At 43.6% G+C, this 21,278-nt stretch overlaps 2 protein-coding genes across 5 annotated transcripts in view; one reads left to right on the top strand and one right to left on the bottom strand.

Moving 5' to 3' along the window:
* Nucleotides 1–1,743: 1,743 nt before the first annotated feature.
* On the bottom strand, nt 1,744–14,138 carry NUDT12 (nudix hydrolase 12). Of its 4 annotated transcripts, none has more exons than XM_029074203.1 (7): nt 14,102–14,138; nt 11,624–11,828; nt 9,071–9,660; nt 7,466–7,633; nt 6,846–6,959; nt 4,395–4,594; nt 1,744–1,960 (listed from the first exon to the last, which is right to left on the bottom strand). In XM_029074203.1, the coding sequence occupies exons 2-7, from the start codon at nt 11,821–11,823 to the stop codon at nt 1,850–1,852; spliced, it is 1,383 nt and encodes a 460-aa protein (XP_028930036.1). In that variant the 5' UTR covers nt 11,824–11,828; nt 14,102–14,138; the 3' UTR covers nt 1,744–1,849. The 4 variants fall into 4 exon arrangements, with proteins under 4 accessions (XP_028930036.1, XP_007670004.1, XP_007670013.1 ...); XM_007671814.3 differs by lacking the exon at nt 14,102–14,138 and adding an exon at nt 13,300–13,677; XM_007671823.4 differs by lacking the exon at nt 14,102–14,138 and adding an exon at nt 13,045–13,281.
* A 1,896-nt stretch (nt 14,139–16,034) lies between these two features.
* Nucleotides 16,035–21,278, top strand: part of LOC114814745 — a 29,040-nt gene continuing 23,796 nt past the window's right edge. The window contains exons 1-3 of the mRNA XM_029074024.2: nt 16,035–16,076; nt 17,979–18,052; nt 18,731–18,843. Of these exons, the coding sequence (XP_028929857.2) occupies nt 16,035–16,076; nt 17,979–18,052; nt 18,731–18,843 (229 nt within the window). The remainder of the gene's footprint in view (nt 16,077–17,978; nt 18,053–18,730; nt 18,844–21,278) is intronic.

The raw sequence follows: 21,278 nt of genomic DNA, 5'->3' as shown, positions 1-21,278 counted from the left end.
ACTAAAAACAAAATGGAAAAATGGGTAGGTTAATATTTTAATATATTACTAGTTATATAGTTCAATTATATTACAAGCATAACATTTATCAATAGTGTCTTGAATTGACCATCTCTTCTACTTTTAACTAAATATTCACCTCTCCAAGGCATGTTTAGAAAAAAACAATGATTTTCCCTGAATAAAGCAGAAAATACACTCTGTTTAATATTTTCCTGATTTGTAACTTTTGTGCTATTTCCCATTCCCATCATTTGTTTGCATTCCTCTGGCTATGTCTCCTTAGTATGGAGAATTAAAACAATGCCATTCAAACACATTTTCCCAACATGCTATTTTGAAAAATCTCAACTCTTCGTTGTAATTTATAACTGAGGCACATTCTCAAGAGTTACCTCTAACTGTAATGATACCCGTTTGTAAATGTTAACTCGGGTTTGTATTCTAGTTCACCTGGACCTGTAAAACATGAAGAGAGGAAAGTAGAGGGGAGGGGATAAGGTGACCCAGGAGGTTTTCAGGTAGGGTGACTGGGGCCTGTTTCAGAGCCAATTTAGAATTTTCAAGAGAGTGTGAGTACTGAGTATAACTGGATCTTGTCCTGAAGGACAATATTATTGACTATAATTATGATGCCTATTAAGCATTTACTCTATGACAAGCACCATGCCTCCACGCTGGGGTGGATACAAGACACAGTCCTTGCCCTACATAGGGCTCACAATCTAAGAGGTGTGGAGGGCAGAAATCATATCCCCATTCTACGTATCATGAAGATGAGGCACAGAGAGGTTAAGTGACTTGCCCAAGATCACCCAGCAGACCAAGACAGAGCTGAGATTAGAACCCAGGGCTCTGGAATCTCAGTCCTATGCTCGAAGGCCACAAGAAGCAGTGCGGCCTAGTGGAAAGAGCACAGCCCTGGAAGCCGGGTTCTAATCTCAGCTCAGCCATATGTCTGCTGTGTGACCTCTGTCAAGTCACTTCGCTTCTCTGTGCCTCAGTTACCTCACAGGACTGTGGGCCCCATCTGGCACAGGGACTGTGTCCGACCTGATTACCTTGTGTTTAGAACAGTGCCTGGCACATAGTAAGCACTTAACAGATACCACAATTATTATTATTCTACTTATTATTGCTATTATTAGTAGTATTGTTATCGTCAGACCCCACTGCCCTTCACTTATGGGATTGTATTGCTGCTCTAAGACAGTAGAACAGCTTCTGCAGCTGAGGCTTTTTCTGATTACTGGGAGAAAGACAGTGCTGTCACTTGCAGAAAAATGTCTATATCACCTAATACTATCTAACAATGGTTAGCTGACTTCATGCTGGTAGCCCCTTAGAGCAGAACCGTGAGGAAGAGAGGTGGATCGAGATGCAGAAGGGAAAGAAAATTAATCTGAACACAAACAAGGAGTTTCAAGGTAGTGGTCCTCTGAAGATATTATTCATTATTTTGTCCACAAGGAACTGACTTATGGAAAGCCACAGGATCAGAACTTTAACTCCTCATTTTTGATTCAGTCCTCAGGTCATATTTCCTCTTTACAAGAAAAATGAAACAAAAACAAACCTCTCAGAGGCAAATCCCTGGAAAAGTGCAACCTTGAAGCAGTCACTAAGAACGAAAGAGATTCAGAAGAGAATTGTCATAGGTTTAAGAAACTCTGGAGCACCTCTGATTTAGACATAGGGATTCTGTTATCTCTCGGCCAAATGGATAGTCTAAAGACCGGTAGCTATCTTGGGCCATGATACTTTAATAAATGAGCATATATTTCTATTTCCTGAAGAAAGAACAGTGGTCAGAAGTGCAACATCATCCTGAAGAGTCAGGGCTTCAGATTCAAAGGTTGGAATTCATTCGAATCCAGTGTTTGATTAACTGGTGGGCAATGGCTCGGCTGGGCGGCACAAAGAACATCTGCTGATTTCCCTTGGTGAGTACATCCACAACCTACGACACACAGGCAACAAATGAGGTCCGGGAGGTTTCCTCTTAAAAAGATCAAACATGCATGACAAAATTTCAACAACATTCAAACGGTATCCTCTTCTACTTCTCGAGAAGTACTCAATGGAACATTTCATCACCGCAGGCCGATTGTTTTTTTGACTGACAATCGTATTTCTTAAGCGCTTACTATGTGTCGAGCTCTGTTCTAATTGCTGGGCAGACACAAGATAATCATGTTTATGCAGTCCCAGCCCAACATGGGGCTCACAGTCTAAGGAGAAGGAAGTAGAACTCGATATCCATTTTACAGATGAGGAAACTGGGGCACAGAAAAGTTAAGTGACTTGCCTAAGGTCACAAATCAGACGAGTGGCAGAGTCAGGATTAGAGTGCTAACCTTCTCACTGCGCCTCGCTCGTGCCTGTCTCGCTGCCGAATACTGGCCCATGTCCTGCCTCTGGCCTGGAATGTTCTTCCTTCTCAAATCAGACAATCACCCTCCCCCTTTTCAAAGCCTTATTGTCGGCACATCCCCTCCAAGAGGCCTTCCCAGACTAGGCCCCCTCGCTCCTCTTCTCTCACTCCCTCTGCATCACCCTTTCTCCTTAAGTTCTTCCCCGCACCCAACCCCACAGCACTTATGTACATATCTGTCATTTTATTTATTTGTATTGATGTCTGTCTTCCCCCTCTAGACTGTGGGGGAATATGTCTATTGTTGTATTGTATTTTCCCAAACGCTCAGTACGGTGCTCTGCACACAGTAAGTGCTCAATAAATCTGATTGAATGAATGAATGAACCGAGGTCCTTTGAATCCCAGGCCTGTGCTCTTTCCATTAGGGAACACTACTCCTCTACAAAATTGACTGGCTAAATTTCCCAAGGAATCTTTAATTCCCACAAGGGGCTTGTGACTTCACTTTAAAATGTGGGTGCTTAAGAAGCATATACCCACTGGGAGCTAGGTTATAAGCTTGTCGTGGGCAGGGGATGTGTCCACTTATGTTGTACTCTCCCAAGTGCTTACTACAGTGCTTTGCACACAGTAAATGCTCAATAAATACACCTGAATGAATGAATGTGATGGAGTACATAGAAAAGCAATTTTTGGATTAAGAAATCAGGTTCCTCTAAATTTTCAAATCTTTGGGCACTTTTGAGACAAATTTCCTGAACTGACAGAAACATTTAGAATGATCCAGCTTTTCCCTTTTGCTCTTTAGTTGGATATAGTTTTTTAAATCTTGCCCATTTTTTAAAAATGGCATTTCTTAAATGCTTACTATGTGTCAAGCACTATTCTAAGCAAGGGGGAAAAACAAGTTAATCAGGTCAGACAAAGTCCCTGTCCCACATGGGGCTCATAAAGTAGGAGAGAGAACAGAGATTGACTCTTCATTTTACAGTTGAGGAAACTGAGGCACAGAGGAGTGCCTTGTCCAATGTGATAAAGCAGGCAAATAGCGGAGCCAGGATTAGAACCCAGATCCTTCTGACTCCTAGGCCCGGGTTCCTTCCACTAGGCTACACTGTTTTCCATTAATCAATCATATTTATTGAGCACTTATTGTATGTGAGATGCACTATACTAAGTGCTTGGGTGAGTACAATATAATAAAGTTGGTACATCAGATACATGTAATAAATAATAATAAATTATCTAATAAATTTAGGCATAACAGAAATGAGTGGCTGTCAGATCTCAGAAAATAATCCAAAGTCCCTTTCTTAAACTAAATGTCTACAAATGAATACCTGGGTGTTAGGCCACTTCCTCTGCCGTTTTCTTTAAATAATAATAATGATAATTGGGATATTTGTGAAGCATTTACTATGTGTCAGGCACTGTACTAAACATCTCTTTAAAGCAGGAGTTTCTGCTGCCTCCAATGCTTCTCATATAAGGTGTGCTTTAAAAATATCTTCTATTCTTTTGGACAAGGTCAATTTTAAAGGAAGCAGGAGCTTGCACAATACACAGTTACATTTAACTGCACTTCGTTTTGGCTTCTTACAGTAGAGCTAAAACAAATTTGAGAGGCAAAATAGATTCACATATTTCAATTCCAATTCTCTTCTTCTAAGACATATTTTTCCTCACTTTACAAGGCCATTAAATGGTGTCCTCCTAGATTTTTGGCATTCTGAAGGAGAAAGTAGGCCTCAACCATCCTCACTAAAAAAAGAATCATGCTCTGAAAGGCTTCTCCAAAGCCCGCAAGCTCCCCAGTGGGAATAATCATCAGAAATTTGCTCTATTAGAGCCTATCCATCCATATGTAATTTGCATATAATGAGCAGAGATGTGAGGAATATAAATCTTTATTCAACTTGCTGGGGGCCAAAAAAAAAAAAAAGACACCTACTTCACGCCCAAACCGAAACGGTGTAAGATTAATGAATAGGAGAAAAGAAGTTAGATTGAACTTTACCTGTTCTCTAGTGAACCAACGGGCATCCTCTATTTCATTCTTATCGACTTTAATTTCTGTAGATATCGCAACAGCCAAGCAGCCAATCATTAAGGAGGAGGGCATCGGCCAGGGCTGACAGGAGATATACTGAACGTGGCCAACTTTAACCCCACTCTCCTCCTCTACTTCCCTTCGAACAGCATCTTCAATTGTCTCCCCTAATTAAATGGAGCAAGGAATAAATGGATGATGAAAATATTCTGAATAAAGATTACATTTAGCTGTGAGCTCCTTATGGGCCAGGATTGTGTCAACTCTTCTATTGTACTCTCCCAAGCACTTAGTACAGTGCTCTGCACACAGTAAGCGCTCAGTAAATACAATTGATTGATTCCCTGCAAGGGCAAATCAAGAAGGCAGAATTCTCCAAATCAGGACACAGAACTGGAGGGCAATTTTTTTAGATGGAAAACCAGTCCATATATCAGCATGAAAACATTTATTTCCTAATGACTGATGTGCTTTTCATATATTTTATATATTACACATCCTGAACCTAAAAGAGTAAGTTGTTGGAAACATCCTTTTTTTCTTCCCTTTTAAATTTGATATTATATTTACCTTCCTGTGCGAACACAAACACATACAGAGATCCCATTTGGGTTGGAGCAGCTTCCATTCTCTCCACCCACCCTCACCTGTGCAGAATGGCAGTGTTACCAGTTTCAAGTTTTGCCTCTACCAGGGCTATTAACGTAGTGGCCATACCTCAGTCATATCACTTGGTAATAAGTACTATATTTTTATTTGATCAAGATTTTACATGCAAGTATACGTGATTCAAATACATATTTTTAAAATTTATTAAGGTATGTGTCAAACGCTTTCTATGTGTCAAGTACTGTTCTAAACACTGGGAATAGAGACAAGCTAATCAGGTTGGACACAGCTTTGGACACAGTGGGACAGTACTGTGATTGTCGCTATGGCTAGAATTAACATTAAAAAGTGGGAGCAAAGAAACGGTGGAGGAACGGTGTCAGTACGTAAGTAGCATGAAAGCCGGGGGAACAAGAGAAGAAATTCACTACCGACAGCTCTCAGACATAATGTTGGGGTTAGATGGACATAAGTCAAGCGTACAGACTATTCCCATAGTGGATGTAACAGGATATAACTGTAGTCTGTTTTGAACCTACTACCTTCAAGCTTTAATGACTATCCCCTCTTCTTGGTTCGGTCATGTGGGATTTGGGGAACAATAATTCCACGTTTGCCATTCACGCCCTTCAAGATTTTCTAGAATTTAAACACATCTACCCTCAGCCTGCAACTTTCCAGAGTGAAAAGTTCTAAATTTTTCAATTTGTCCTCATTAGAAAGATCTGCCATTTCACTGACCATCTTCATTGCCCTACTCTCTTCCTTCTCTAGTGCTGGAATTCCAGGAGCAGGGATATCATGGTTTTGGCAAAATGGATTGCAAATAGGCTCACTCTACATTCCACTGTAGCAGGCTGCTCCACGATTTTAGAAAACTATGCCCAGTGTCCTCCTAGTCAGCTTATTTTGCAGCAGCTCTCCTGCTGCTCTTGCTCATTTTAATGCTTAGTTTCCAAGTTCAGGTAAATCCCATGACTTCCCAGGGGTTTCCCCAGAATGCTGGGAGACTTTAACCCATAAGCTTGCACTTTTCCCCATCTCAACTCCCATGGTTGCTGTGAGGGAAAAGGGAAGCATGAATGGCTGGGGTAAGCAGCACCTTAGTATCTCAGTTCTCAAAAATCACAACACCACAGTCAGCCTGTCCCTACTTATTGATAGTCCTAGAGATTTTCATCGGCATCACAAATGTGAAAGCGGGCACCGATTACACACTTTCAGGTAATCAAATTTATTGCATGCTCACTGGGTACAGAGCACTGTACTAAGCTCTTGGGAGAGTACCGTATACAGTAGAGGATAGGAGAGTACAGATACACTATAACTCTGTTATGGGAGACACGTTCCCTGCCCACAGCGCTTACAGTCTAGAGGAGATATGACTACAGATTAAGTAGAGCTCCTGAGCTCTGCCACGATAAAGGCAAAACACGGGGAAGGGAAGGAATAGTGAGAAAAAGAAAGGGTGAGCATGCACAGGGAAGACAACTTTAACAAATTCCCATCACCAATGATATAAAGACTAAGAGGGTTATGAGAAGCGGGGGTGGGAAGCGGTGTTAGGAGTTTAGGATTAATCCTAGGCCTGAGATCAAACCACATTACTCTGACCCATTTTCCAGTGATTGATTTGTTTGCTGATGACTGAACTTTAATTTTTGACCCTTACTCGTTAATGTTTGACTGCCAATATTTGATTCTCATCGATTGGACGTGCTTGTCCAGAAGAACAATCTTGCAGCAGGCAAAGGAATGCAAAGTTCCCTCTCTCCTTAATGAATAGATGAAGCATGAAGAAAGTCTTACCCGGTTCGATAAATCCAGCAAGGCAGGTAAACATGCCGGGGGGGAATCTTTTCTGCCTCCCTAAGAGACACTGGTTCCCATCTGGATGAAGCACTTGCATGATCACTACCGGATCTGGCAATAAATAGACAAGGAAAATAAAAGATGATTGAAAACTGCAGCCTCATTCTTTAATATCTCTGCAAAGTGCCATGACTTGGAAGTTAAACGCTTGTCCTGTAGGCCGTGTTGAAAATAATGGCAGAGAAACTTGAAGGGATTGACCAGAGTGGCAGCCAATTTGGCCTCAAGCACCAGGACTCCAGAGGAGAACAAGGAATGCAAGCGAGTCTATTTTTAATGGAAGCAGCATTGCCTAGTGGATAGAGCCCGGGCATCAGAAGGACCTGCGTTCTAATTCCGACTCTGTCACTTGTCTGCTGTGTGACTTTGGGCAAGTCACTTCTCTTCTCTGTGCTTCAATTACCCCATCTGGGTTTAAGACTATGGAGCTCCACACGGGACATGAATGGTCTCCAACCTCATTAACCTGTATCTACCCAGTGCTTACGACAGTGCCTGGCACATAGTTAGCGCTTAACAAATACCTTAAAGCAGGAAAACAATAAGGGTGAGCTTACCAACTCTTGGGTAACATGTGTTGTGAACTCCAATGAGACTGGGACAGTCTTCTTTTAAACACTGTCTTTTATAGCCACCTTCTTCGATCTTAGTGGCACTTCCACATGTTGGACAGAAGCTATATCGACTGTGCCAGGCAAGAACAGATCTTGCTTGTGCTACTACTCCTTTAAAAAACAAAAAGCAAAAAAAGACAAGAATGTAAATTCAGCCATTTAAAAAGCAGGAAAAACAGCGTGTCTGACCCCAGTGAGGAGATTAACTTTTAAATTTCAGATTTTTGCTTTACTCTTGCAACTCACTTGGACAACGAGAAAATGGGTTGGTTTTTTTAACTTCACTTTGGAATCCTAATTGCAAAAGTCCTAAGTCTATTTAGGAGAACTTATCTAATGACCATTATATGCCAGAAGTGTCATCTTTAAAAACGAAGCCCAAATCCTCTCCTCAAGTTTTCTTTAAGAGTTGACACTGCTAATCAATCAGTCAAACGATGAGTACTTACTGTGTGTGAATTGTCCTAAGCAAACGGGAGAGTAGGATACAGCACAGTAAGTGACACGCTCCCTGCCCACAAGGAATTTATGGACTAGAAGGGGTGACAGACATTAAGATAAACTCTAGATGAATATGTAAAGTGTGGGGGGTAAAAAAAAAAAATCAAAGTGTTTAATGGGGTACAGACTCAAGTGCGCAGGCTATTACTTGAAGCCCACAACTTTGGCATTATCCTCGACTCTAGACTCTAAACTCACTGTGGGCAGGGAACACGTCTACCAACTCTGTTGTATTGTCCTTACCCAAGTGCTTAGCAGAATGCTCTGCAAATAGTAAGCGCTCAATAATACCACTGATGACTCTTCCCCTTCTCTCGATCCCCATATTTGGCTTGTTGCCAAATCCTGTAGATTCTTCCTCCATGATATTTCTTTAAATCTCCCTTTCTTCTCCAAGCAGACTGTCAAGGCACTCCAGCTTGATTACTGAGAAATCCTGGCTTGATTACTAAGAAACAGCACAGAACATTGGCTTGGGAATCATGGGACCTAGGTTCTAATCCTTCCCCTACCCCTTGCCGGTGGTAGGACCTTGGTCAAGTCAATTAACTTCTCTGTGCTTCAATTTCCTTATCTGCAAAATGGAGATTAAATGCCTGTTCTCTCTCCCCTACACTGTGAGTCTCATTTGGGACAGGGATGGCGTCCAACCTGATAGTCTTGTATTTACCTCAATGCTTAGTAAAATGCTTGGAACACAGGAACCACTTAACATAATCACAATTTACCATCATTATTGCATCCCCTTCCTCGCTCATCTCCTTACCTCCAGCCTCTCTCCTCTGCAGTCCATACAACACTCTGCTACCCAGATCATTTTTCTTAAACATCCGTTTGCACATCTCACATTCCTCCAAAATCTCTAATAGTACAGTTGTCCATTTGCACATCTCATATTCCTCCAAAATCTCTAATAGTTAGTTGTCCAATCCTCTCTGCCTTAAGCAAGAAGCCCTGGGTCCACTTCTGGGCTTGGTTACTCTTTGGGGCCCCCCAGACCCCACTCCACTGATTAAACCATATGATAAACTAAAACTTCTATCTCACCAGCTTCTTTCTCTTTGAGTTGCAGGAGAGCAGGCATCGGAGGGTGAAGGAAATAACAATCTTCATGCCTCTTCTTAAACTGTTCAGCCGAAACGTGATCTATTCCAAGGGCAAACCAGGCTACTTCATCTTCCTCTTCTGTTAAGGTTTCCCCATGGGTAGGATTCAGGGCCTTTTTTTTCATTTCAAGTTCTACCCCAAGAAAAACTAGGATGATCTTATCAGGCTGGGTCAAATAATCTTTTACATCAGCGTGGCTCAGCTGACAGAGCTTGACTTCTGGCTGTTGGGAACTGTCGTTATTTCCCCCCAGTGTAACCAGTGGGCTTAGATCTGAGAAAAGGATATAAATCGTAGCTGGATGACTTTGTTTAGCCAACAGCCAACTAGAATTGGTTCTTTTCTCACTTTTTCTATCCAGGAGAGTTTTGCTGAAATAATTTTCCCATTCCTCCGCTTTTTTGGGAAGGAATCGAGGTGTTTCCCTACCCTTAGTATTCGCCAGTAAATTAACTACATGCTTATACCCCCAAAATGTAGCAATGTCCAGTGCAGTCTGTCTTGATTTATTAACAATAGATTTGTCACACCTGCAAATATAGAAAAGAATTGGGGATCAAATTGGAAAGAAAATATTTCCACATTCACTTTGCAAGTTCCAAATACCCACTGATACTACAATTTTGTGATATATGTGATTCATCACCGGGGGAATGAAAAATAATGCAAACATAAGAGCACCTCTAGAATACTGAATGTCCATAACTTTTCTGAATACGGATTCATCTGAGGCATTTCAGAATTCTGGCCTTGGTAGGTTATTTGTTAAAAATCAATCAATGGTCTTTGAGCAATTACAGTGTGAAAAGCACTGGACTAAACGCTTGGGAGAGTACAATCCAACAGAGTTGGTAGACATAGTTCCCTGCCCAAAGTGACCTTACTGTCTAAAGAACCAATAAGCTGAAAAAGACCTAGGGCTGATGTCCTGATCAAAGATAATGCTTCTACTGGTGAACTTTTATCTATTAGGAGGGGTGGTGGCGTGGTTGAAAATACTGATGCAATCCCTTCTTCAGCTACTCCCCACTCCAACCTATACTGTGTGCGACTGCATGGATCATCCAACCAAAGCGTTGCTTAGCCCACACTTCTCTCCTCAAAATTCTTCACTGGGTTTTTTTTTTAAATGGTATTTAAAAAATGGTGTAAATTGGTTACTACGTGCCAGGCACCGTAAGCGCCGAGGTAGATATAAGTTAATCAGGTTGGACACGGTCCACATCCCACATGGGACTCACAGTTCCCTCAGCTGTGAAAGAAGTTAAGTGACTTGTCCAAGGTCACACAGCAGACAAGTGGCAGAGCTAGGATTAGAACTCAGGTCCTTCTGACTGTCTCTGAATCAAAGACTTTCAGGCTCTCCACCCCGCAGTGATACCTCACCTATCGCTTCCCTTCACCCACAGTTTCCCCAACTCACTGGCTTAGTTCCTGCTAAACCATTCTTCTAGCAATGACTCAAATCCCTCACACCCTCCCTGTTGGAACTCCCTCCAGGCCATGGTTCTCCCCACATTTAAACCCTCCTAAAATACCTCATGTGTAATTCGGAGTTTCTTCTTCAAAACATGTGTGCTCCAGAGTAGGAAGTGGGAATGAGGTAGAATGCATAACACAAAGAGACAAGAAGCCAGGGGAGTTTCTTCTTTTAAACTTTCATTAGAAGTTACCCTAATTCATAAAGTCTTAAGTGACCTCTTGCTTTCCCTCCTTCTTCCCTCCTTCCCCCACCTCTTTCTTTTTTCTCCTGCTCCCCTTATTGCTATACTTAATTCCCCACATAATCCCTCCCCTATTTTTGGGTTGCAAAAATCATGCAAAATGTGGGGCAACTAGGTGAACGAATACCATAGGTGTACTCATTTATTATAATCATTCCAGTTGTAAATATTTTAATTACTTGTCTCTCCCTATTAGTATATAAATTCCTTACGGGCTGGAAAAGTATCATTGCTTTAGTCTGCACTTCCCAAGGGCCTAATACAATGGCCCGAATCGAGCGGATGTTTCAACAAATTCTACTGTCAATCAAATTAACTGAGTACTTACCGTGTGCAGGGCACTGTATAGGCACTTGGGAGTGTACAACGTAACAGAGTAGGTAGACATCTTTCCTGCCCATATTGAGCTATATGCTTGGAAAGACAGTCTTTTGATTGCAATGCCAGACACTATTTTTAATTTCACAATCATCTTCCTGGATTCTTGGATAAATGTATGTAAAATCTACTTTCACAGTTTTCTAAATTGTTTCTTCCTGAATGACCAGGATAACTGTCCTTTAAAATCTTAAGATTTTAAGAACAATTCTTAAATGCGGCTACTTTTACAATCGCAATATGTACTGGTGTGAATTATGTCTTATAAACATTAGGTGATCTTTTATAACTGATCTATTGGTCAACAGGATACCCAGAATAATTTACTGCTAAAGAAACTGGAATGGAAGTGAACTGTACTGCAACACACCGAATCGCCTATATCACTCACCCCTTTTCTAGTAAAAGTTGGACGACATCTGGGTGTCCATTCCTGGCACCGTACATTAGCGCAGTCCAGCCATTTTCAGAAGTTTTGTTGAGGAGATCTGGAGAATGACTGAGTATTGCTGTCAACTTGCTGACGTCGCCCTCGGCTGCCAAACTATGAAACTGAGATATTATTTTCTGCTTAGGATTCCTTTGGGTCATTCTCTCTAGAAAAATAAAAGTAACAAGATGAAACAAAGCTGTGTTAGACGTGGTTTAGATCAGTAAGGACGTCATTACCTTCCAAACTGACCCAACAGTGGTCAAATTCCAACGGTCAGTCACTCAGGGCACTTCTTGAGCACTTGTGCAGAGCACTGTACTAAGTGCATGGGAGAGTACAACAGATTTGGAAGACACATTCCCTGACCACGATGAGTTTACAGCCCAAATGGGGAGGCAGTCATGAGTATAAGTACTTTACGGATATGCACATAAGTGCCGTGGGGCTGCAGGTGGGATGAATACGAAACGCCCAGAGGAAAAGGATACAAGTTAAAACAGTTAATCTCAAACATTTTTAGTCTCTTGAAATGTAACTGCTCACAGAATGTAGGAGACATTTGCTTTCTCTTATTTATTCCATCTTATTTTATTTATAACTACTAAGAGGAAGCCAGCTAATCCTCATCATCAGCGGCACTTATCGAGTACTTACTGTGTGCAGAGCATTGTACGAAGCACTTGGGAGAGTACATACAACAGAGTCGGTAGTCACATTACCTGCCCACATCGAGCTTACATGTATAACTTTGAAGCTTTTGGAGCTTTCATGAGGGAAGTTATAGGGGAACCATTGGGGATTTTGGAGAAGGGAGGTGCTGACACTTACGGTCACCTAGCTGAGAAGCGACGAAGGCTATTACTCCGATGGTGGTAAAATAGTAGTGAAAGGGGTAGATCCATATATTAGTATGGGGGAAGAGTCAGCAAGATTTGAGAGATTAACTCTTTGGCAAGAGAACAGCAGGGGGTCAAAAATGACCTCCGGTTTGGTGGGCTGGGAAGATGAGAAATGGTAGTGTGGATGACAGCGATGGGAAACTTGGGAAGAGGAGAGGGGATAGGAGCGTTCATGAATTCCACTGTGGAGAGGTGAAGTTTGGGGGGCTGAGGATTATTCTGCTGTAGATAGGCCAAGGCAGTGAGAAAAGGAGAAAAATCTCTTCGCTCCTAGCGTACTCACTATCACCGTCCTGCTGAACTGAGGCTGTTTCCCTGCATCCACCTCCTACCTTCCCTTCCCCTACAAGAAGTCAGGAGTGGCCTGTCCCCCCTGATTCCAAGGGAAGCACGCCACGCCCTAGGCATTTTTCACAAGGAGCAAGACGGGCTTGGTGTCAAGGTGGCAGTGTGTCTCCTTGGATGGTGGGTCAGGGGTACCTGGCTGCCCCCTGAGGAGGGCGGGTCCTTCCGGCCTTCTCCTGCTTGTGCCCCGTGGTGGGCGGTGGCTGGCAGCCCGGGGGCAGGTGCCAGGCTGGGATGTGCTGGGCAGGGCACGGGGAGAGAGCCCTCCCTTCAAACCCACCCCAAATCAAAGAGCAGAAGGGGCTCGACGGAGGGCTGGGCCAGCCTATTAGTCTTTGGTCAGAAAAAGTGAGCCCAACTGCGGGCAACTGAGGCCCCGTTCCTGCTCACCGGGCTCGTGGCTGCTGCTCTGGAGGAGTGGGGGCTGAGGCCGGGGCAGGACCAGGGGCATAGGCCGGGGCAGGACTGGGGGTAGAGGCCGGGGTGGGACCAGCGGCAGGGGCCGGGGTGGGACAGGTGGCAGGGGCTGGACCGGGGTTGGACCAGGACCAGGGGCAGAGGCCGGGGCAGGACCAGGGGCAGAGGGTGGCTGGGGCAGGAGCAGGGCAGATGCCGGGGTAGAACCGGGGGCAGAGGCTGGGGCAGGAGCAGGGCAGAGGCCGGGGCAAGACCAGGGGCAGAGGCCGGGACAGGACTGGGGCAGAGGTCGGGGCTGGATCAGGGGCAGAGGCGGGGGCTGGATCAGGGGCAGAGGCTGGGGCAGGGCTGAGGCCGGGGTAGAACCAGGGGCAGAGGCTGGGGCAGGGCAGAGGCCGGGGTAGAACCAGGGGCAGAGGCTGGGGCAGGACCAGGGGCTGGGGCAAGACCGGGGCAGAGGCCGGACCAGTCACAAGGGCCGGGGCAGGACCAGGGACAGGGGCCGGGGCAGGGGGAGGACCAGGGACCGGGGCAGGAGCAGGAACCGAAGCAGGCTACTGGCGCCTGTTCAAAAAAAGCGAGTCCGCCTGCAGGCAACGGACGGCCCCTCCCCGCTTTCCGGGCTCGCGGTTGCTGCTCTGGAAGGCAGGGGCAGAAGCAGGGGCAGTAACAGGGGCAGGGGCAGGAGCAGGAACAGGGGCAGGAGCAGGGGCAGGAACAGGAGCGTGGGCAGGGGCAGGAGCAGGCTGTTATCAGAGGTCCCTTTCCCGCTTACCGAGCTGTCGGCCGCCGGGGCGGAGGAGGGCAGGAAGGGCAGGAGGGGCAGGAAGGGCAGGAGGGGCAAGACGGGCAGGAGGGGCAAGACGGGCAGGAGGGGCAAGACGGGCAGGAGAGGACAGCCAAACCAAAACCACTCCCCACAAAGGGTTCTGGGAGTGCGGTTTAAAGGCGCAGGGCCTTGGCATCGGCCCGCCCCGGCCTGGCCCACCCCCAACTTCCACCCCCAACCTCCTCCTCACTCTCTCTCTCCTGCTACGTCCTACCCTCCCAACCGCTCAGTACGGTGCTCGCTCGGCACGCAGTTGCCGCTCAGTAAATACGACTGAAGGAATGACCATTGTAATAATCATAATGTTGGTATTTGTTAAGCGCTTACTCTGTGCAGAGCACTGTTCTAGTGATGTTGGTATTTGTTAAGCGCTTACTATGTGCAGAGCACTGTTCTAAGCGCTGGGATCGATACAGATTGTATCTGTATTGTATCTGGGTAATCAGATTGTCCCATGGGAGGCTTCCAGTTAATCCCCATTTTCCAGATGAGGTCACGGAGGCACAGAGAAGTGAAGTGACTTGCCCACAGTCACACAGCTGACAAGTGGCAGAGCCGGGAGTCGAACCCATGACCTCTGACTCCGAAGCCCAGGTTCTTTCCACTGAGCCACGTGCTTGTACTCTCCCAAGCGCCTACTACAGTCGTCTGCACACAGTAAGCACTCAATAAATACGACGGAAGGAATGAATAATGTCCTCTCCCAAGTGCTTAGTACAGTGCTCTGCACACAGTAAGCGCTCAATAAATACCCCTGAAGGAACATCGTAGTCTCCCAAGCGCTTAGTACAGGGCTCTGCACACAGTAAGCACTCAATAAATACGACGGAAGGAATGAATATTGTACTCTCCCAAGTGCTTAGTACAATGCTCTGCACACAGTAATTGCTTAATAAATACCCCTGAATGAATATTGTACTCTCCCAACCACTTAGTACAGTACTCTGCCCACAGTAAGCACTCAATAACTGTAAGACTGTTGTGGGCAGGGCTTGTCTCTATTGCTGAGTTGTACTTTCCAAGCGTTTAGTACAGTGCTCTGCACACAGCACTCAGTAAATATGAATGAATGTTGTACTCTCCCAACCACTTAGTACAGTGCTCTGCATCCAGTAAGTGCTCAATAAATATGAACATCATATTCTCCCAAACACTTAGTACAGTTCTCTGTACACAGTAAGTGCTCAATAAATATGACTGAATGAAGATTGTACTCTTCCAAACTCTTAGTACAGTGCTCTGCACACAGTAAGCACTCAATGAATATGACAATGTATATTGTATTCTCCCAAGCACTTTGTACAGTGCTCTGCACATGGTAAGCGCTCAGTAAATACGTTTGAATGAACAGCAAGAACCACAACACCCACAGCTAAACGCTCACTATGTGCCAAGCACTGAGCGCTGGGGTAAAGACAAGATAATCAAGTCCCACATGGGGCGTTCTCAATCTGTAGGAGGGAGAACAGGTATTCATTCATTCAATAGTATTTATTGAGTGCTTACTATGTGCAGAGCACTGTACTAAGCGCTTGGAATGTACAATTCAGCAAGTATTGAATCACCATTTTGCAGAGGAGGGAAGTGAGCCCAGAGAATTGAATCGGTAAGCTCATGTGGGCAGGGAATGTGTCTGTTTATTAGTGCTCTGCACACACTAAGTGTTCAATAAATATGATTGAATGAATAAAGTGATTTGCACCAGGTCACACAGAAGACTACTGAAGGAGAGGGGATTAGGTCACAGGTTGTCCTGTGCCCAGTTATGTGGTCTTTCCACTAGCCCTGTCCCTAGGGAAAAACTGGGCAGCGGAGGTGCAGATGAAAGGGGTTAACTGTGAGATTTTCTGTGGGAAAAACACATCTTTCTTGTGATCAAATGCTGCAGTCCGCTGTAACTGTAACGCTTTGTGTAAAAGTGGTGAGTTTGGGGCACGGCACTGCCCAAGTTCCTTTTGTTGGACCCTCATTTTCCCCCATTCAAACAGCGGGGGCCCATAAGTCTCTTAATATTGTTAATGTGCGGTGCCTACATCTTGTAGAGACACCACAACAGCCTCCTTGGGCAAATCCTAAACTCTAGGGGCCTCTGTTTTCTCATCTGAAAATGGGATTAAGATGGATTTTCGAGCCCACTGTGGGACACAGCTAATGATCTCATATCCTTTTATCAACTCTAATGTCTACCGCTTAGTAAGTGCTTAATAAGTATCGTAAGCTTTTTTTGCATTTTACCTGGGGCTGGCGTTCCCATTTTGCAGTTAAGGAAAGAGGAATAGAAAGGCTGTGACTTTCTTAAAGCTTTAGAGCAGTGCAGGGCAGAGTTGGATATAGAACACAAATGCCTGATTCCCACTCCCTGATCTCCCTGCCACGCCAAGGAAGCCCCTCAGTCAATCACTGGGGTTTATTGAGTACTTACTTTGTGCAGAAAATTGAACTAAGCACTTGGGAGACAGACATTAAAACAAACTACGAGTAAGAGAAAAACCATGTATAAAAATGTATGCAGAAATGTTGGGCTGGAAGTGGGAAAGGCAGTAGGCAGGGAAATTAAGGTGCGGTGATGGAACAGTCTGAGAAGGCTTCCAGAGGAACAGTGTGGCCTAGTGGAAAGGACAAGGACCTAAGAATTAGAGAACCTTGGTTCTGATCCCAACCCCTCCACTTGCCTATGTGATCTTAGCTTTGCCACTTAACTTCTCTGTCCCTCAGTTTCCTTATCTGTAAAATGGGGATTCAATGTCTGGTCTCTGCCTACTCAAACTCTGAGCCCCATGTGTCCAACATGATTAACTTGTATCTATCCCAGCACTTAGAAAAGTTCTTGACACATAGTAAGCACTTAATGCCACAATAATAACAGTAAAATTTAAGTAGGGCATTGTAGATGGGGAGAGTGTTGATCTGTTGGATGGATAGAGGGAGGAAATTCCAGGCAGGAGGAAGGAATTCCAGTCCATACTTCACTCTGCTGCCCAGATCATTTTTCTACAGAAACAGTCAGTCCATATTTCCCTACTTCTCAAGAACCTCAAACAGAGAGCCCTCACCATTGGCTTTAAAGCACTCAATCACCTTGCCCTCTTTTTACCTTACCTCCCTGATTTCCTACTACGACCAGACAGCACACTTTGCTCCACTAATGCCAACCTACTCACTGTACCTTGATCTTGTCTATCTCGCTACTGACCTCTCACCCACATCCTGCTTCTGGCCTGAAATGTCTTTCCTCTTCATATTCGACAGACCATCACTCTCCCCACCTTCAAAGCCTTATTGAAACACAACTCCTCCAAGAGACCTTCCCCGACTAGGCTCTCCATATCCTCTTCTCTCACACCCTTCAGCATCACCCTTATAACTTGGATTTGCACCCTTTATTCACGGCCCCCCCATCACCACCCCGGCCCTCCGGCCCTCGGCCCCACAGCACTTATGTACATGCCCATAATTCATTTTATTTACTCAAATTTTATTTTATTGTCTCAACATCTAAACTGTAAGCTTGTTGTGGGCAGGGTACGCATCTACCAACTCTTTTATAAAGTAGTCTCCCAAGCTCTTAGTACAGTACTAAGCCCAGTAAATATGCCATAAATGAGATCAATTGATAAGGGACATGAGCAAGGAGTTGATGGATGAAGTGAGAGTGAAGTGCTGTCAAATACTTTTTACAGGTTCTAGGAACACCTTATAGAGGTCTTGATGCTGCTTGCCTCTGACACAGCCCAGAGATCATGTTCTTAGTGCTCCACAGTCGTCTCAAGGAAATTATTAACCATTCTGTCAGATCTGCAATGTTCTTTATTCCTCCATCCAGGAGGACTTCGCTAAATTCTTACCAGGAAAAGAAATCAGTGAGATCGTTTCTACAGTCCCTTTCTCCCCGGAAAGGTCAAATCTCATTCTGTGAAAAACATAAAAATAATACATCTCATTTTCCACCATATATTAAATGCAAAAACAAATTAATATACTTTCTGCTAGTATTTGTATGTAGTGCTAATTTACCTTCCAACTTTAGCCAGCCTATCAAGATTAGTATATCTGGCAGTTATCTTCGGAAGGAAAAAAAAAGATGCTAATAGGCTTGTTAGAATAAAATAGACTCCTGACAGTGCACAGGATTAGATATGCTAATCAGATTCTGGGATTATGGAACAGAAATAGCCAGAAGACTGCTATTCCTTCACTATAAACATTGTGTTTTCTCTAGGACTTTGGAAATGAGACATAGGAGAAGAAAGCATTTTTCAGGTAAGCTGACATTCTTTTCCTTTTTACCTTTTGCAGTGACACACATTACCTTGTATAACATGTCTCTTTAAGTAACATCCTCGCTCCTCTGGATAAACTTTAAGAAGGGCAGATAATTGAAGAGGAAAGACATATTTTAAAAAGTGATAAAATGTCTGTTTTTTAATAGGGCAAGTGGGTAAATCCAACAGTCACAGTAAATGCATAAAGAATCTTATTTGAACTAAAAATGATGCCATTTGGGCATTTGGTTACCCTGATTTGGATTCCTAAAAATAAAGATTCCCTAATGCAAACCTTCACAAATTATTATAGGTCAATATCTAATAAAAAGAATAAATTACTTAAGGCCCCTGGGTCTACATTTTGTGGGATGGTGTGTGTTGGGGTGATTGTGTTTTCTTGGTTTGTCCATTCTTACAGCAAAGGTGTGTTGTGGAAAACATTTTTGATGCTGGCGGCCCAACTATATTCTCGGGCCTCGTTATTTGAGACCCCACCTTGGTGGTTCTACAGATAGTCTAGTCATCTTTTCCAGGTTTTGGTTTCACAGCCAGGTAGAAAGCTAGTTGTCTTTGCCATGCCCTGGTTTCACAGCCATGGAGAAAGTTTGAAATTACTTGGTTTACTGATCTTCAGTGTACCTGAATTCAGCCATTTCACCTTAGGGAAAAGGAAACAAGAATTAGAGCTTAGACTATGAAGAGAGCGAGGTAATGGAAATTGCTCAGAGAATAGCTAGGACAAAGCCCCTGTAGCTGTTAGAACATGGTGAAATACGGATAAGCTTCCATCCCCATCCAACCAGAAATGAAAAGGAGAGGAAAATAGGACAAAGGTGGGAATACACAGATAGTTGCTCGATAGGAAGCTGAAAAGAAGATAAGAGAAGTAGCATGGTTTAATGGATAAAAACTGGATCTGGGAGTCAAAAGGACATGGGTTCTAATCCTGCTTCTGTCACTTGTTTGCTATGTGACCTTGGGTGAGTCACTTAACTCCTCTGGGCCTCAGTTACATCATCTGTAAAATAAGGATTAAGACCATGAGTTCCATGTGGGACAGGGTCTGTGTCCAACCTGATTATCTTGTATCTACCCCAGTTCTTAGTACAGTGCCTGACACATAGTAAGTACTTTATGCCATTAAAAAAGTGAGAATGTGCAGAAGAAATATTTTACATAGACAAACAACTCATTGACAAGCCAGAAAGACCACAATATGCCTATGTAATCACTTGCTTTAATAGTTCATTTTTGACCTGCTGGGCTTTGATGAACTCTTTCATTGAAGAATTGTACTCATCCTCGTTATCAACTTTAAGCCATCATTTTTTAATCTTTTAAGAGCTCTTTTAGGTAACTGCCAAACTGAACATCAAAACTGTGGGAGGGGCGTGGAAATTCTTAGGGAAGATTTTCAGATGGAAGTTTACCTTGACCAGTGACAGTGAGGCATGAGAGATCAAATTGAGGCCAACTGAGTCCTGGAAAAATGGACATCTAATTTAGTCATCTAAAAGTATGTAACTCAGCATTTGATTTGATTTTTAAATGCTCCATTTTTGAGGACCTGACCCATCAGTTAGTGGTATTTATTGAGCATTTATTATGTGCAAAGCACAATACTGGGAACTTACAGGTCACAAATATAATTTAATGTCTATGTCCCTCTTTAGACTGTAAGCTCCTTGAGGAATGGAATTATGTCAACCTTCTCTCTGTACTCTCCAAGCACAGCACATAGTAAGCATGGAAATACTAAGTGATTCATTAAGATTTTGAAGTGCTTAATTTGCTCAACTACAAGACAGAATTAGGGTTCAACAATACCATTTTCAATATCAGTATATGAGTACCCAGTTCCCCACTTGCCTTCTCAAGCTTCTCCAAAGGAAAGAGGAAATTAACCTCATCACTGCAGAAAATATATACACTTCCCATTTGGTCTCATCACAGAGTAGTGAAAAGTGGAGGCTTCCAAGCTCTCTGAAATGAGGAAGAAAAGGAAACCCTGCAAAAACATAATAATCTCAGATACCCAGGAGTGTAAGTCTATTTCTGCTATTTTTTTAAAAAATAAAATAAAAAAGGAGGGGTCAGTGATATAATGGGTAGGTTTACCAGATCAATCAAATTTATGTAAGTTTGTTATGGGTAGGGAATGTGTCTGCTAATTCTGTTATATATTGTACTCTCCCATTTACTTAGTATAATTCTCTACACATAGCAAGTGCTCAATCAATACCATGGACTGAGTATTGATATTGATGGTATTGATCAATCCATGGAATTGATTGAGCACTCACTGCACGTAGAGCACTGTCCTAAACACCTGGGAGAGTACAATATTACAGAGTTAGTAGACACATTTGCTGCCCAAAGCAAGCTGGCAGAGATGGACCCACATAAATGCTACAAGAGGGCTTAAAGCTTGGGCTATAAATTAACACCTCCATACCAAAAAGAAACATTTGGTCAGGCAGATTGGTATAGACTGCTGTGATCCCTATCTCTGAAGATGTGTTCTGAGAGGCTGTGATAAAAAGAAACAGAATAACAAACCTGATCTTCTGAGAGTTTATACCTCAAAGTCCCTTATCTTTGTATAACCCCAACACAAGAGCATCCTACTGGCTATGTCTGACCTCTCAGCTGGCCCATTTTAAAGCCTTCTATCGAGGCTTCAGCTGGGAAATCTTGTCCTACCTTCAGTTCATTCATTCATTCGTTCAATCATGTTTATTGAGCGCTTACTATGTGCAGAGCACTGTACTAAGCGCTTGGAATGTACAGTTGTTGAGCTATTTGTGCTTTTCAAATCAGACTGACCAGACAGGCATTTTGTCACAGGAACAGACTTT

This window comes from Ornithorhynchus anatinus, chromosome 10 (genome assembly GCF_004115215.2).
Source record: "Ornithorhynchus anatinus isolate Pmale09 chromosome 10, mOrnAna1.pri.v4, whole genome shotgun sequence".
Taxonomy (NCBI): domain Eukaryota; kingdom Metazoa; phylum Chordata; class Mammalia; order Monotremata; family Ornithorhynchidae; genus Ornithorhynchus; species Ornithorhynchus anatinus.
Note: the sequence above shows the minus strand (reverse complement) of the source record. Positions and strands in the feature narration are given on the sequence as shown.